General features: G+C 34.5%; 1 protein-coding gene across 1 annotated transcript; it reads left to right on the top strand.

The window, feature by feature from the left end:
* Nucleotides 1-4223: 4223 nt before the first annotated feature.
* On the top strand, nt 4224-13784 carry SGCZ (sarcoglycan, zeta; the record flags this gene model as incomplete). Its single annotated transcript, XM_008950065.1, has 2 exons — nt 4224-4347; nt 13569-13784. Coding segments are annotated over 2 exons (340 nt in total), but the record flags the coding sequence as incomplete, so codon positions are not given.
* Between the last annotated feature and the right edge of the window lie 354 nt (nt 13785-14138).

The raw sequence follows: 14138 nt of genomic DNA, 5'->3' as shown, positions 1-14138 counted from the left end.
ATCTCACTTGAGGACTCTTGAAATCAATTTACTTGAGCATCAGGGTAAGCTGCTGGTATTTTTCATAATAATGGAAATAGAAAGTATATACACTTAAAATTATTACAGGTTTCTGGAACACAACATCTAAAAAAAATATTTTTTTTTTAATTTTTAATTCTAATTTGAAACAAAATTGTTTCACATGTGAAAGAGGAAGGCCCAGCATTCTAAGGGATTTTGGAATTGGGAGTGATTGTTTACAAAGAAGACGTAGGAAGAGGGGTAGAGAAATGCTTGGCACATCCATTCTCCTTCCCTTCTCTTTGTGTATCTTACCTCTCTGCAACTCCTGTCTGCCACATCTCTTTATCTACAGGCAGCAAGATCAATGTCACAGTGGTTTTAATCTATAGAAAAATAGAAAAAGGTTACCAAGTCAATGTGTAAGTTTTCTATTGGGTATAAACTGTTTTTTTTAATAACAGCATTCCTATGCTAACTGAAAAAAGCCACAACAATGTATGTTGGCAAAACAATCATATAAAAGTTAAATACTTGGAAGTATTGAAATGTTTCTGGACCCCTAGATGTAAAAATGCCAGTAAAAGGGAAATGAGTACCTGCTTTTTACATGTGCCATCTCTAGTTGACAGCATATTTTTTAATCCCCTGTTTTGAATACAAATTCCAAACTGGCAGTGGGTTCATATCAGTCATTTTACTAAGTAGCATGAGTTGAAGCCACTGCTTAAATAGACACGAAGCAAATAAATTATTCACATCTGCACAGGGGAATTTTCTATTCCTTCTATTTTAAGAAATACCTTCTGCTAGCCAACAGAGTAAAATTAACATAGATAAATTATATCCCTTGCGAGTATGAGGGATATGCAAGAAGTAAATCTAAAAAATTTCTTAAAACCAGGAATTTAAACTTGTGGTTAATTTTTTAAATTATTTTTGTCTAATACAATCTAGGTCAGCTTGTAAACAGAAAACACCAAATGAAAAATAAATGTTTCTGCATTTCTGATGAGAAATATTTTAACACCTTCAAAGGACCGTAATTAAAGATATTTCAAAAGTTTCCTTTTTTAGCAATAATTATTTAATGAATGCAACTCAAGTTCATATAGCTTTGATCCACTGAAATTTATCTTTCATCATAAATTAACAATTGGTAATTAAAAAAAAAAAACAGCCTTTCTCTGCTCTGGATAGATATCTGTTTGCATCACATATTGCAACATGGCACATTGTAATATTTAAAAACTTAATTTTAGAAGTTTCTATGTCTTTCCTACAGTGTTGTAATTTCTGTTTAATAATAGCAGTAGTTACCTTCTCCATCACAGCTGTTTGTTGTTGGGGAAATAAAAAATAAATTATATTAATAGGATTCACTCATAGATTTGAATGATCAGTAAATCTGAAAGGAAAGCAAATTCTTGATATGTTATTGTAATAATGCACTTTTCCATGGAGGAATGAATATTATAATGTGGAGAGTTACACTAAATTTATAACAGAGATTTAAGCTTTCAGAAATATGACAAAGAAAAAATACTATAAAGCAGCTGCATATCAAACATAATTTATCTCAAAACATTAAGGAAATAATCTGTGTGTATAGACCTTTGCATTTCCAGTAGCATGCTGAAGATTCTGTAACTAAGTCACTTTTCAGAGGTAGACCATTCGAAGAATAATAAGAATAAAAGCAAATTGATAACTATGAAACAGATTGAGCATTCAATTATATTAATAGATGGTTGGTGTTTTAGAAACTACTCTGCTGATCATCGTCAATTCATAGACAATTCTACCACATCATCTGATTTCAGGAAACTGCTAAAAAAGAAACCTATTGCCTGAAAAATTTATTCACCACAGTGTGTAGAAATCTGATAGTAACAACTTCTCAAGTTCAGAAATTAATTGCCCAAAAGTCTTAAATGACTTTCCATTTCTCTAAAATCATGTTGGTGTGGTTCACGAAAAACAGTGATGAAACTAGGACAGTACAACTCTGATCTATAGACCATAATAGCATATTGTTATGTGTTTTGCAATAGAAAAAGAATAGTTTATTCTTTAAACAATATTATAGTTTCTGGAATTATATTCCCAAATAGTTTTTTTATTGTCTACCTGCTGAAAAATTTCAGTCATATCTGAATGTGGTTTTGACATTATGAAACCAGAAATGTTTTTTACTTCGCTAATACGCGTCATTTCAATGCAATAAATGTAGTTAAGAGCACTTTCATCTTCTTGATTAAGAAATGACAGTTGAAGCCATGGAGAAATGCTAATATTCCTGGAAAGCAGCTTATAAATTGTAAAAATACACTGCTGAAAATTATGGAATGGAAATATCCAATCATTTACACAATTCAATTTCCTTTCAAATTCAAGGTAAAATCTCATTAAAGCATCAGAGTTTCAAAAACCTAATTGCTAAATTTTATGTGGTTTCTAAAAGGTTTTGTAAACTCTTTCTGCTGTCTTACAGCTGTCAGAAGTTCACAAAGTACCACCTGAAATACACTGATATACATGATTAAATAATTAATTATATTTAGATTCATCCCCGGTACAAAGAACTGCAGAACATTCTATTACCTTTTCCCTATAGTGTCAAAAAAAAAGAAAGAAAATGGCTTAGCAGTAACAGAAATATAGATTTTTCTACTGTTTCTATCTATATGTATCTCATGTATGCATTTTTAATGTAGGTTGCTGCAAATAGTGTTTTCTTCTATCTGCACATCTGCTTTTTTAATAGTTTCATTTTGTGTTGAAAAATAATTTCTTGTTTTGTTGGTTTTTTTTTAATCCTTTCCATATTGAATGTCAGTGACATTTAACAAACAAATATTTCATAAACAGCATCTCAGTGTCTTACTTTGCATGGATATGTGACATTCCGGTTTCAAAATAATAATCTATCACCATTCTGCACATTTAAAAAACTTCAATAGTTGAAATACACTGAAATTTTCTTGTTCTGTTGCTTGATAGATCTTTCATTTGGCTTTTCTGTAGCAAACTCTTTGTCAAACTATTCTTTCCTTTTCACATCTAGTACCTCATTATATTTTTGGATGGATGTGACCTAACACTCAAAATGCAATTTGTTGAAAAAGGAAATACAATGTTGTCTTCATGCTACTCATTCTAGACATTTCTATCATTGATATATTTTGTCTTACAAAAAAAAAAAAAAAATCAAAAAACAACAAAACAACAACTTTGTTCAGTTAAAGTGGAAATGTGTTCTGTCATTGTATTACTGGGTTATAAGTAGATTGAAAGACTTGTCTCCGTCTTAATAGGGCTATGCAATAAGTCTACAGCTGAACACAACTGGAAGCCAAATTTTTATTTCCCAGTTCAATACAGTTTTCATCCAACCACCTTTCCTATTAAGCATGGGAGCATGTCTTCTATGAAATCCTTGCATTAGTACTTCCCTTTCAATTGTAATCTGTACAATACTGAGAGAGAACATAGCTAAGAAAGTATCATAGTTCTGCATTAAGGTTGATGGAGCATCTTGAGTATAGGGTAGAGAGAAATGGAAAGACTGACAGTAGAAGAGCAATAGTTGCTTTGAGAAAAGATACCAAGACCCAGTGATATGAGTATTTTGCAAAACAAAAATAGCATACAAAAAAAAAACAACACAATAGTAGAGATATAACAAATTTTCTCTTCCTTTCTTCTTCATATGTAATACTGCTACACCTACCCAAAATACGAATGAGCCTGTGAAGGCAAACTCCTTCTAATCAGTTTTACATAATTATTTAAATCTTTCTAAGCATTTTGTTTTCTTTTTATTAAGTTGAACATTTGTCATCAATCCCTAAGCAGTCTTTAGTTATTAACCTACCATTACAGAAGCACTCATGGAGACATGGATTTTTAAGTACCTGTATTTCAGTATTAGTATGGTAAAGTAAATTAGGTACTAATGCTGGAAGGCATCACTAAGCAGACAAGATTATATCAGTATATGCTTAAAGGCTGTCTTAAACAGGATAGATTTAAACACATAATTTTTTTTCTTGCTTCGGGCCATAAAGAGTAGTGAGAGAATCACACATGTAATGAATTTTTACTTCTTTACCTTTCAAAATACTACATATCTACATGCAATGTGGGACTTGAGGCTGGGTGGGTTTTGGTGATGTGATTCAGTTCATTTTTTCTCAGTGATTGTTTTTGTCTTTCAGACTTGAATCTCCTACTAGATCTTTGGTGATGGAAGCACCCAGGGGAGTGCAAGTCAATGCAGCTGCAGGAGACCTAAAGGCTACCTGTAGGAAAGAACTGCATTTACAGTCCACAGAAGGGGAGGTGAGTTTAGCCTGTAGAGAAATGCTCTACAGCTCTGCCCAGTGTAACACAAACAATACAAGGATGATTTATTCAGCAGCAAGGTCAACATCAGAAGAAGTATTCTGCATTTGCCTACATTAAAGTAATTTTGGTTTAGCTTTCTCAATTATTGATAATTATTTGGTTTTAGTAAATATTTCAATTACTAAGTTCCATTCACACTGGAAAAAAATACTAGTTAAATGAATATAGATAAAAATTATTTTTCACCTAAGAGTCAAGGAAAAACCTACCCAGTCCTTCAGCATATATGTTGGACAGATACAGCTAAGTGATAGTGGTAAAAACTTACTTTGGGTGAATCTGACAAATTAAGAGAAAGAGTAAACCTGTGAAAACTCATGAAAACTATTTTACATTCAGTCACTGGTTTGGTTGGCAATCCGTGTATTGCAAAAATGCATGAAAGAGTACCGGTGTGAGAATTCTTTAATCTTCAATCCTTAGAATGATGAAACTTTAAAAATAAACTCATGCAAAGATAGCAAAGTGTCTCAGATTTCTATTAGGCACATTGGAGAAATTGATAGATTTTCAAATTGTTCTCAGTGGGACTTGCCAGGTTACAGCATTTATTGAAAACTTGTTGTTTAATGTAAGTCTCTCATTGGGGAGGGAGCTCTTCAGAAATTTTTTTGGCTTTTATAGTATTTTGTATTTTCTACCAAATGTTCTCAGAGTCTTTATAAAGTATCCAGATAAGTAAAAGCAAACAAAACCAGCATTCACATCTGTGACATATAATCTCCTGCAATGCACACTCTTTGCATTACAATGCAGAGAGGAATTTTTTTTGACCAATATACTGCATTCAAGACTTATTTTGATATCATTTTTCTGATGATGCAAATATCTGTTGTGCATAATTAAAGCACAATATTTTCTTTATTCAGAGCCTCAGATATCTACATACCACATGTTTTACCTTATTTCTGAGTTTCTTCATAAACCAGCTCCTCCCGCTGTGTTTCACTTTTACTTACCACCTCTCTAAATATAAAATCTTTGTTACTCTTGCCCAATAGGGGTAAGGACAATCTAATCATCTCTTAGTAGCAAGCATTGTCTTTCCTTACCTTTGTCCTTTCTGTGCGCGTTTTTATTACAACGGCTACAATTTCTTGTAACTTTTTCTGCTTCCCCTCTGTAAATCCCTACTTGACCCAATCTAGTATGTTTCCTATGTTTATTAACATAATTTTTTTCACCTAGATTACATTTCCTTGTTCTCTCCATTCATGATATTTCCAGAGGAAAAAAGTAAAATTCAAATGAAAATTTAAAAAAGGAAATACTATTACCTTTCCTCAGTCCCCCATGATCCCTGAAGCAATGGTTGTATCTATAGTGTCTTGGTTTAGTATCATGCTCCTCTGTAGTGCTTTGTACAAATGTTTTATCTGTGGATTCATCAGGCGTTTTTGTCTATATCAACATTGTGAATTTATTGCATGATTTCTAATTTTTATTCAGTATTTATTGCAATACATTGAAAATGCAGTTTTGAAAATGATGTCCTAACAACCTCAGCTGAACTTTGAGAATGGGAACCCAAGAAAATTTATAATGAGTATATCATGTGTTATTCGCAACTGGAATTCAATACAGTATTAAATGCTTTGTAGAAAAAAAATGCCGGTGTAAAGCAGACTTTGCTGAACTTATTAAATTACATATTATTCCTCTGCATGGTAAGTAGGACTCCACATCTGCGATTTCCCATGTAGATGTTAGGATGATAGTTATCAGATAACAAGCTTCCAACTTTTGCCCACTCTTTCTCAACGAGCTGTTCTGTAAGTGTATATCTGACAAAAGTTCAGTGTCTAATTATCTCTTGAACACTTAAAATTCCAGTAAGAACTGTGTACCCTAAATCCACAAAGAAATTCCATCCTGAGATCTGGCCAATGCCTTTATAGTCCACTATTTTATGTCTTGCACTGGAGAAAGTCAGAGGAAAATGCAAAAACATTTTGGTAGGCATACGAAGAGCTTCCACAGCATCCCTGGTTGTGCAAAGTTACCCCATTAGGTAACTGCTGGACTAATTACAGCCTGGTGTGAGGAACCAGGGTAAACATCAGATAGAGAATATGTCTACATAACAAGATATTGATTGGTGTCCTTGCTTACAACCCAGCAGATACACCACAGATTAGCAAACAGCAGGAAAAAAGTGCAAAGGATTTATACTCATTTTTAAGAAAATACATTCTAAACCAAAACAAAGTTTCTATAAAAAATAATCATTTTAGTCTAAAAATGTATGATATCATTCATGATTCTTTCATGAATTAAAGAATAATAGTTTTGTGAAATGTATCTGTGAACCATTTTCTGATAAGACATTTTTTGTACCAGGGAAGATAAAAGTTTTTGGTATTGTTATCACACTGATTAACTAAATTTAACTTTTTAATGTTTGTAAGCTTATTCAAAAAACAATCAAAGGTATGTGAATTAACATTTTTCCTTCTAGAGCATAATTATTGCCCTCTTATGCCAAAAAATAGGTATGTGGCACTTGGAATCAACCAGTTAAAGCCATGTGGCAGAACATTATTAATTTATTGTGGATTAATCTAGGAAACATATATTTTCCTTTTATTTAGGAATAACATCTGGATGGTTTTTAAGAACATAAATGTGTTTATGAAATACTTTTCCTCTAGCCTTATTTTTCATGCAGAATAATCTCTAGCCTACCACATCATCAACTGAAAGCTTCTGCAACCATTCTGACTTCTACTGTTTGATACATTTTATTTACTGCAGAATTATAATCTCTTTAGTCCTATTACACATTATAATGTATGATCGCAGACTGAATACTGGGGGCTGTAATTTAGACTCAGATTCTGCTGCCCTTTATAAAGATTTTAAGATGCATCCTTGTGAGTCAAAGCATCAACAGAATCCTTTGATTCGATTATAGCTTGGTATTTAATTGTGAACTATGCATTATTCTATAAATAAACCATAAGCAATGGTTTAAAGCAGTAAATACTTACAAGGAAAATGAAATGTGAAGCTCCAGGCTCCAGCTGAATCTGTTGGTTCACATAAGAATAAAAGACATATCCCGTCTGGAAATTCAGCATATCTGCTAGTTGACTACTGCTTCTCTCACATATGAACACAATGCAAAATAACAGATCAATTTTTAATTCTGTAGACACTGAATTTTGGTGGGATTAAAAATGTTAGAATTTAACCTGAAACACTTCATCATATAATGATAATAAGCTTAAAAGATGATTTGATGTTGTCCACTCTTTGGTCTAACAAATAATGGTTTTGACAATACATCACCTTTTGAGAGAGAAAGCTGCTAACTAGCCTCAGCTTCTATGAGTCTTGCTCAGCTGCTATGTATTTTTGGAAGCAGCTTCTGTGTAAGTTAGGCTCTGCACTTTGATTGCATCCCATTGACTACCAAATACCAAGTAAATAAAAGGAGAAAGATGCACAGAGGCTTCTCATTTTTACAAATACATTTGTATTCTTTGCCCTGTCTGTGGCCTTTTCACTGTTTACTTCTTCATGCCCTTGTATTTCCTAGTTGTTTGTAGACTGTATTTGTTGTTTCTACCATAATGAGGCTGATCCCTTGGTGATGCTTGTAGCTGTCACATTAAAAATGTACTCTTTAACAGACAAAGTTTACTCAAAATCAGTGTAGCAGACAAGAGGCCAAGTTTGTATTTACCATTTTAGCACAACAGAGTTTGTGTGGTACTAGAATACTTAATGTATTCAGTTTCACCCCAGTCTTCACATTCATTTCACTATTTTAACTGTTGCTTAATACTCTTAAGACAGATATGGTTCCAGATACTATGCCAGCATATGTTTAGATTTTACAGTTTATATGCTATCAAGTTAATATTTTAATTTTCCATGATAAATATTTTTTATTTTTCTCAGAACTGTATTTCAGATTTAATGAAGGCTGGTTTAGGCAAATGATTTTAAAATAAATGTCAGAAAAACAGATTGGTGTTAGAACAAATGGCCATGTGAACTAAGGTACTGCAATTTATCCTATAGCTCATATCCATCTTGAATATTAAAACACACCGGAATATGGAAATTATATAGCTGAGTCTAGCGACCCAATCTAGATAATCATTTTTGTATGTATGCTTCTGATAGACTATGAAAAGAGGAAGAAGAGAAAAAGATGAGACAAAATCATGCATTGTTATAATTCAGATTAATTCTGAAGAGTCTAAGGGAATCCAAAAAGGTTTACTGAGATGTCATTACACAGTCTCCTCATGCTGGTTGATGAACACCAACCTTTCAGACTTCCTTCTTGTCCTTTCCTTCAGAAAAAGGACCTGAGGGTGTTGGTGGACAGCTGACTGAACACGAGCCAGCAGTGTGCCCAGGTGGCCAAGAAGGTCAATGGCATCCTGGCCTGTATCAGAAACAGTGTGACCAGCAGGAGTAGGGAGGTGATCGTGCCCCTGGACTCAGCACCTTGAGTACTGTATCCAGTTTTGGGCACCACAGGATAAGAAGGACATTGAGGTACTGGAGCAGGTCCAGAGAAGGGCAATGAGGCTGGTGAGAGGGCTGGAAAAGATGCCGTATGAGGACCAGCTGAGAGAACTGGGGTTGTTTAGTCTAGTGAAGAGAAGACTGAGAGGAGACCTTATTGCTCTCTACAACTACCTAAAAGATGCTTGTAGCGAGGCTGGTGTTGGTCTCTTCTCCCAAATTATTGATGATAGGATGAGGGGAAGTGGCCTCAAGTTGTGCCATGAAAGATTTCGATTAGATAATAGGAAGAATTTCTTCCCTTAGAGAGTGGTTAGACACTGGAACAGGCTGCCCTGGGAGGTGGTGGAGCCATCATCCCTGGAGGTGTTAAAAGAATGAGCAGATGTGGCACTTGAGGATATGGTCTAGTGGTTAGGGAAGTGCTGGGAGGAAGGTTGGGCTTGGTGATGCTGGAGGTCCTTTCCAACCATAGTGATTCTATGATTCTATTCTATATTTTCTTGCTTACCTTTCTCTTGCTTTCCCTCTCACTGTTTGCATTAACACAGTCTAATGAGCAGACGACTTGCAGATATCTGTTAGCAAAAAACATATGTAAAAGAGTACAATTTTTTCATTCCTATCTCATGGCCTCCAGGCTGATTCTGTTTTACTTTAATTATCCAGAAACCAGGTCTACATGCAAATATTATAGGGCTAAGATATTCATCTCAGCACTAAGATACACAAGACAAAGTGGTGATCCAGGTATTTTAAACATTAAGTGTTTAGAGAGAATGAAGTTGCTCAGTGCTTTGCTCTCTCTGTGAAATAACATTTTTTCTGAGTAGCTGCCCTTTTCTGTTTTGTAATCTCTCAGTCAGACTCCTACAATGGTTCAAGAATGGATAAAAGTTTTGGGTTTATCCTTACCTACTTATCTGCTGAGGTGTGGAACTCTCAGAAAGAGCATAACTGGCTTGCATGACCTTGATGCATATGAGGTATTCAATGGCTTATCTTGTACCTTTCACAGCACAAAAGATTAGAGAAAGACTGTGTATATAATCACTTCTAATAACTACTGTCATCTAGCAAGTGTTCCCGGAGAACATAATACAGTTCATTTTTTTGTCTTGTCACCAATTCCCTTCCCTTTAAACACCTCATAACATTATCTGTAAACCAGTAAACAGTTTAAGTTTTACTGATGTTGCAGGATGTTTTGGCCATGAATTTTGGGTCTTAGGAGATGATAAGAGGGAGAGGATGTATCCTCAAACATAGGCTATGTTCCACTGAAATTCCTTATGCATATTGGACTACTGTGATGACATATTTGGCCCCCTGGTTATGTAATAGATAGCAATGCTATATCTGTAAATATAGTCTTTTATTTATAACCTTGACAGCACATGTACAGAATAGATGTAATACTAGCTTTAAGTCATTTTTATTAATCCTGTTCACCTTGGGTTTACCCAGGGATTAGCTATAGGAGTCTGCTTAAATTGCAGAGCCTTCCTATCTTTCTGCAAAGGCATGGAGCTTGTTAATACTCATCACAGCAGTTGCACCCTTATGAGAAGCCACTTCAGCTTTTCTCAGACACCGTACCCCAGTATCCACATTGCTTACCTGATCTGGATGTGTACTGGGACAGGACCTGATAGCTACTGCTCAAGATCATGACACCAGAAAAACCTGGATTTATCTGTATCACGGTGTGAAATTTGTAAGAACTGGTGGTCAAGCGTGCATAGCTATACTTAAAAAGATCATTTAATTTAATGAGCAAAATAACTGAGCTACATTGCCCTATAATGCGCACTGGAGTAAGTCCCCTAATTCAAGTCTCTGGGCAGTGCACTACTGAACATCTGCAATGAGGGGTTGCAGAAGGATACCTGTCCTGATCTAAACAAACACATAAAAATATTTATCTTCTGAACAAAAATATAATAAAGCTGAAGAGAGTTTAATCTAGCCTGATCTCTGACACATATGCTTTCTCATTTTTTGTTATTTTTTGTTTGAATCAAAACACGTCTTTTAGAAGCCATTTGATTTTGATTTGCAGCTTTCTCATGATCCTTCCCTATCACACGTGCAGTTAAACTGTTAAACTGGCCAGTCACACATACTGTCAAAACTACAAATAATTAATCTTGTACTGTTGTTGGATTTTCTTACACACCTTCCACACTGAAGTGCCTTTTATTACCATGTATATAATATTTTAGTGTCTACTGCTTCCATTTTGTTAAACATAGCATAAAAATAGTCTTTTTTTCTTATATTCTTTGATATTCCAATATTTGGGCTCTGAAATACTGAAAATCAGTATTAGTCATCCAAGAGGCTCCTCAGATTTGGTTTTGAGATCTAGTTGTTAAAAGTTATCAGGAGCTGCTGATTAAATGTATATGGCATTACTGACTCCTGTTTAATATCCTGTTGAGTTATTGGTGAAATTGAAAATATTTTGTCAAAGTCATGCTCTGTCATAAATACTTGATCTTTCTCAAAATACAGAACTATATTGAGCACTATTTGGTATAAAAGATATACTTACATAGAGCTTACAGTGTTGAATACTACTGGATTTTTATGCAATACTATGAACTCCAAAATTGCTATATTAGTAGTAGACTTATTAACATTTCTTTTATTCTTGATATGAGAAGTGGAAGAGTACTTTTTATTATCTATCACTCCACTGACTGATGATTATGTCCTTTGTTTCCTTCCTACATTTTACCAATTCTTAGCTTCTAGTTTTGTATTAAATTCTTTTTTTCCCCTTCTGTTATTTTGTTTTCTTATTATGCTTGCTATAGCTACTTTCGCATTTACTTCTAGCTGAGCTGAATGTTTTTACATTTACAATTTTTTTTTTCAGTTGTAATTCCAGCAGAACATTATTAAATTGTTCCAAATGCCATCCACATTTCTTCCGTCTAAATTATTTCTGCAGGGGTTTTGACTCCTAATTTTTTCAGGTCCATGGTACTGAACTGCTAAAGCAGAAATGCATGTGTGTATGTGTAAATATACCATTCCTTTACCATATAAATTAGAGAATTAAAATAATAACTTGATGCATTTCAGTTTTGTGATCAATTCCTCTACCAGTCAGGATGCGATTTAAAACAGGCATTGTGACATGCAGTTGTCACCTGTGCCTCCTGAGATTCTCCCTTTCCGTCCCTTGTAGTGTAAATTCCCACCAATGGTAGTATCTTACTGTAGGAGCTGGAGAATTCAAAATGATTGAGAGCTACATTCTTTGGGATTACTTCAGATTGTATTTCCTTCAGTGATCCCAGTCATTTGCAATGCTTCTGCTGTGAATGGTAACATCTACATCCATCCCTGCGTGGGATTTTATCCAGCCACCTTAACTTTTTCCCAGCCTGCTCTCCCATTTCTCTCCAGCAGTGGCCTAGTGGTGCTCCCATGCTGCTTTTCTGACATGTACCACTGATTTCATCATAAAATAGTACTTGTCTCCTCTAGGAAAAAAATAACAATACATGCCCTATCTCCCTAGGCTCTTTACATGTACTGACAACGTTGTGATATAATGGTGTCAAGATGGCTCTGTTGATTTTTCAATACCTAATAAAAAACACTAATAAGTATTTAAGAAACTTGCCTTTTCCTAGTGTTCATATTGTTATCTGTATTGCTTAAAGACATTTTAATTTTTTACTTGTCTTCTACAAGTTCCTAGTCTGCACTTCAAGTAATGACTGATCTTTGGCTCTCATTTACTCCTTCCATAAATAAAAATTAAATCCTAAGATGAAGACTCCTTTGTTTGTAACAGTAGAAGACATGGATTTTTCCTGCTTTGGTTACCTAATTTCATGACATTGTTTATTAAAAACCCTCAAAATGTAAGTATAAATATTGCAGAACTTTGTGCAGATAAATGAAGATTACTGGAATCTACAGTTTCATGACTCATGTTATTTCCAATGGAAGGAGATTAAAAACCCCAATATTTTAAAATCATATGCAGTGTTCAGAAACAAATGAGAATAGCTTGATGACCTTTTTAATAAGACTTTAACCTGAAATCTTTTCTCTTAATTTAGGTCAAATAAGTTCTTTATTTTGTGTGTATGACTCTGTACCCTTATTTAATTATTCTCTGGATGTAGCTGTTGTTAAGCCCCTACAACTTAGCACAGTTCAGCACATATTTCCATCTGCTTACAGGAACACACTGGGGAATGTACTTTAATAGCACTTCACACTTATTAAAATACAAATTATTCCAGAGCAAGGATATGCTACTGCCATGAATGAATAAATTATAATAATAAAATGTACAAGTGAAAATTCAATCTATTCAAGAGTATTGTGAAAATGTTTTTGTATGACACCGTTTGTATGTGAATAAATATATTGGGTGAAGTATTTGGACATACTGTGGTAATGAGCATTAATAGGTATACAGCTACAGAGAGTTCAAAACCAAGAAATGTTGACAGCTTTTTTATTTCTAAGAATAATAGTTTCTAATATATATTTCTAATAATCTTTCAAATACTTTTAATAAAATATTTCTATTTTTTTTACATATGTCTAAAAAGACTTCATGACTGCCTCAAAACACTTTGTTAAAATATGTTACAATGTTGAAAGAAATTTACTTCTTTTTTTTCCCCCTCTTTTAGATATTTTTAAATGCAGATACAATCCGCCTGGGAAATCTACCAGTGGGCTCCTTTTCTTCCTTCTCCTCCTCCTCCTCTTCCTCCTCCTCCAGCTCTTCAGCTCCTCGCCAGACTATCTATGAGCTCTGCGTCTGTCCCAGTGGCAAACTTTACCTGTCGCCAGCAGGAGCAGGCTCCACATGTCAATCCAGTAGCAACATCTGCTTATGGAGCTAGAATGACTCCAGTTTATCCTCACACCAGAATAGCCTTTTGTTACTATCCCTCTGCTTCACAGTTCTTCTCGGTTTCCCTTGTGACAAGTTTGACGCTTCAAATGGCCTGCAGAGCAACTTCTTCCAGTGTAAGCAGGAATACAGCACTGCCTTCTCTCGTGGTTTGTGTTGTCACTCAACGTAGAGATGGGAGTGAGATATTCAGAGCTCAATGTATTCTTCATCAGGAAACCCGGAACACAATACCATCTTTTGTCCAAAAGGGAGAATAACACAGGTGCCTTTGCTACATGAAGTGAAGCACATAGTTTTAGATTTTTGCAGGACCTGGATATGAACTGCACATATATATATA

This window comes from Merops nubicus, unplaced genomic scaffold (genome assembly GCF_000691845.1).
Source record: "Merops nubicus isolate BGI_N331 unplaced genomic scaffold, ASM69184v1 scaffold31921, whole genome shotgun sequence".
Classification (NCBI taxonomy): Eukaryota; Metazoa; Chordata; class Aves; order Coraciiformes; family Meropidae; genus Merops; species Merops nubicus.
The sequence above is the reverse complement of the archived record's forward strand: the minus strand, read 5'-3'. Positions and strand labels throughout refer to the sequence as shown.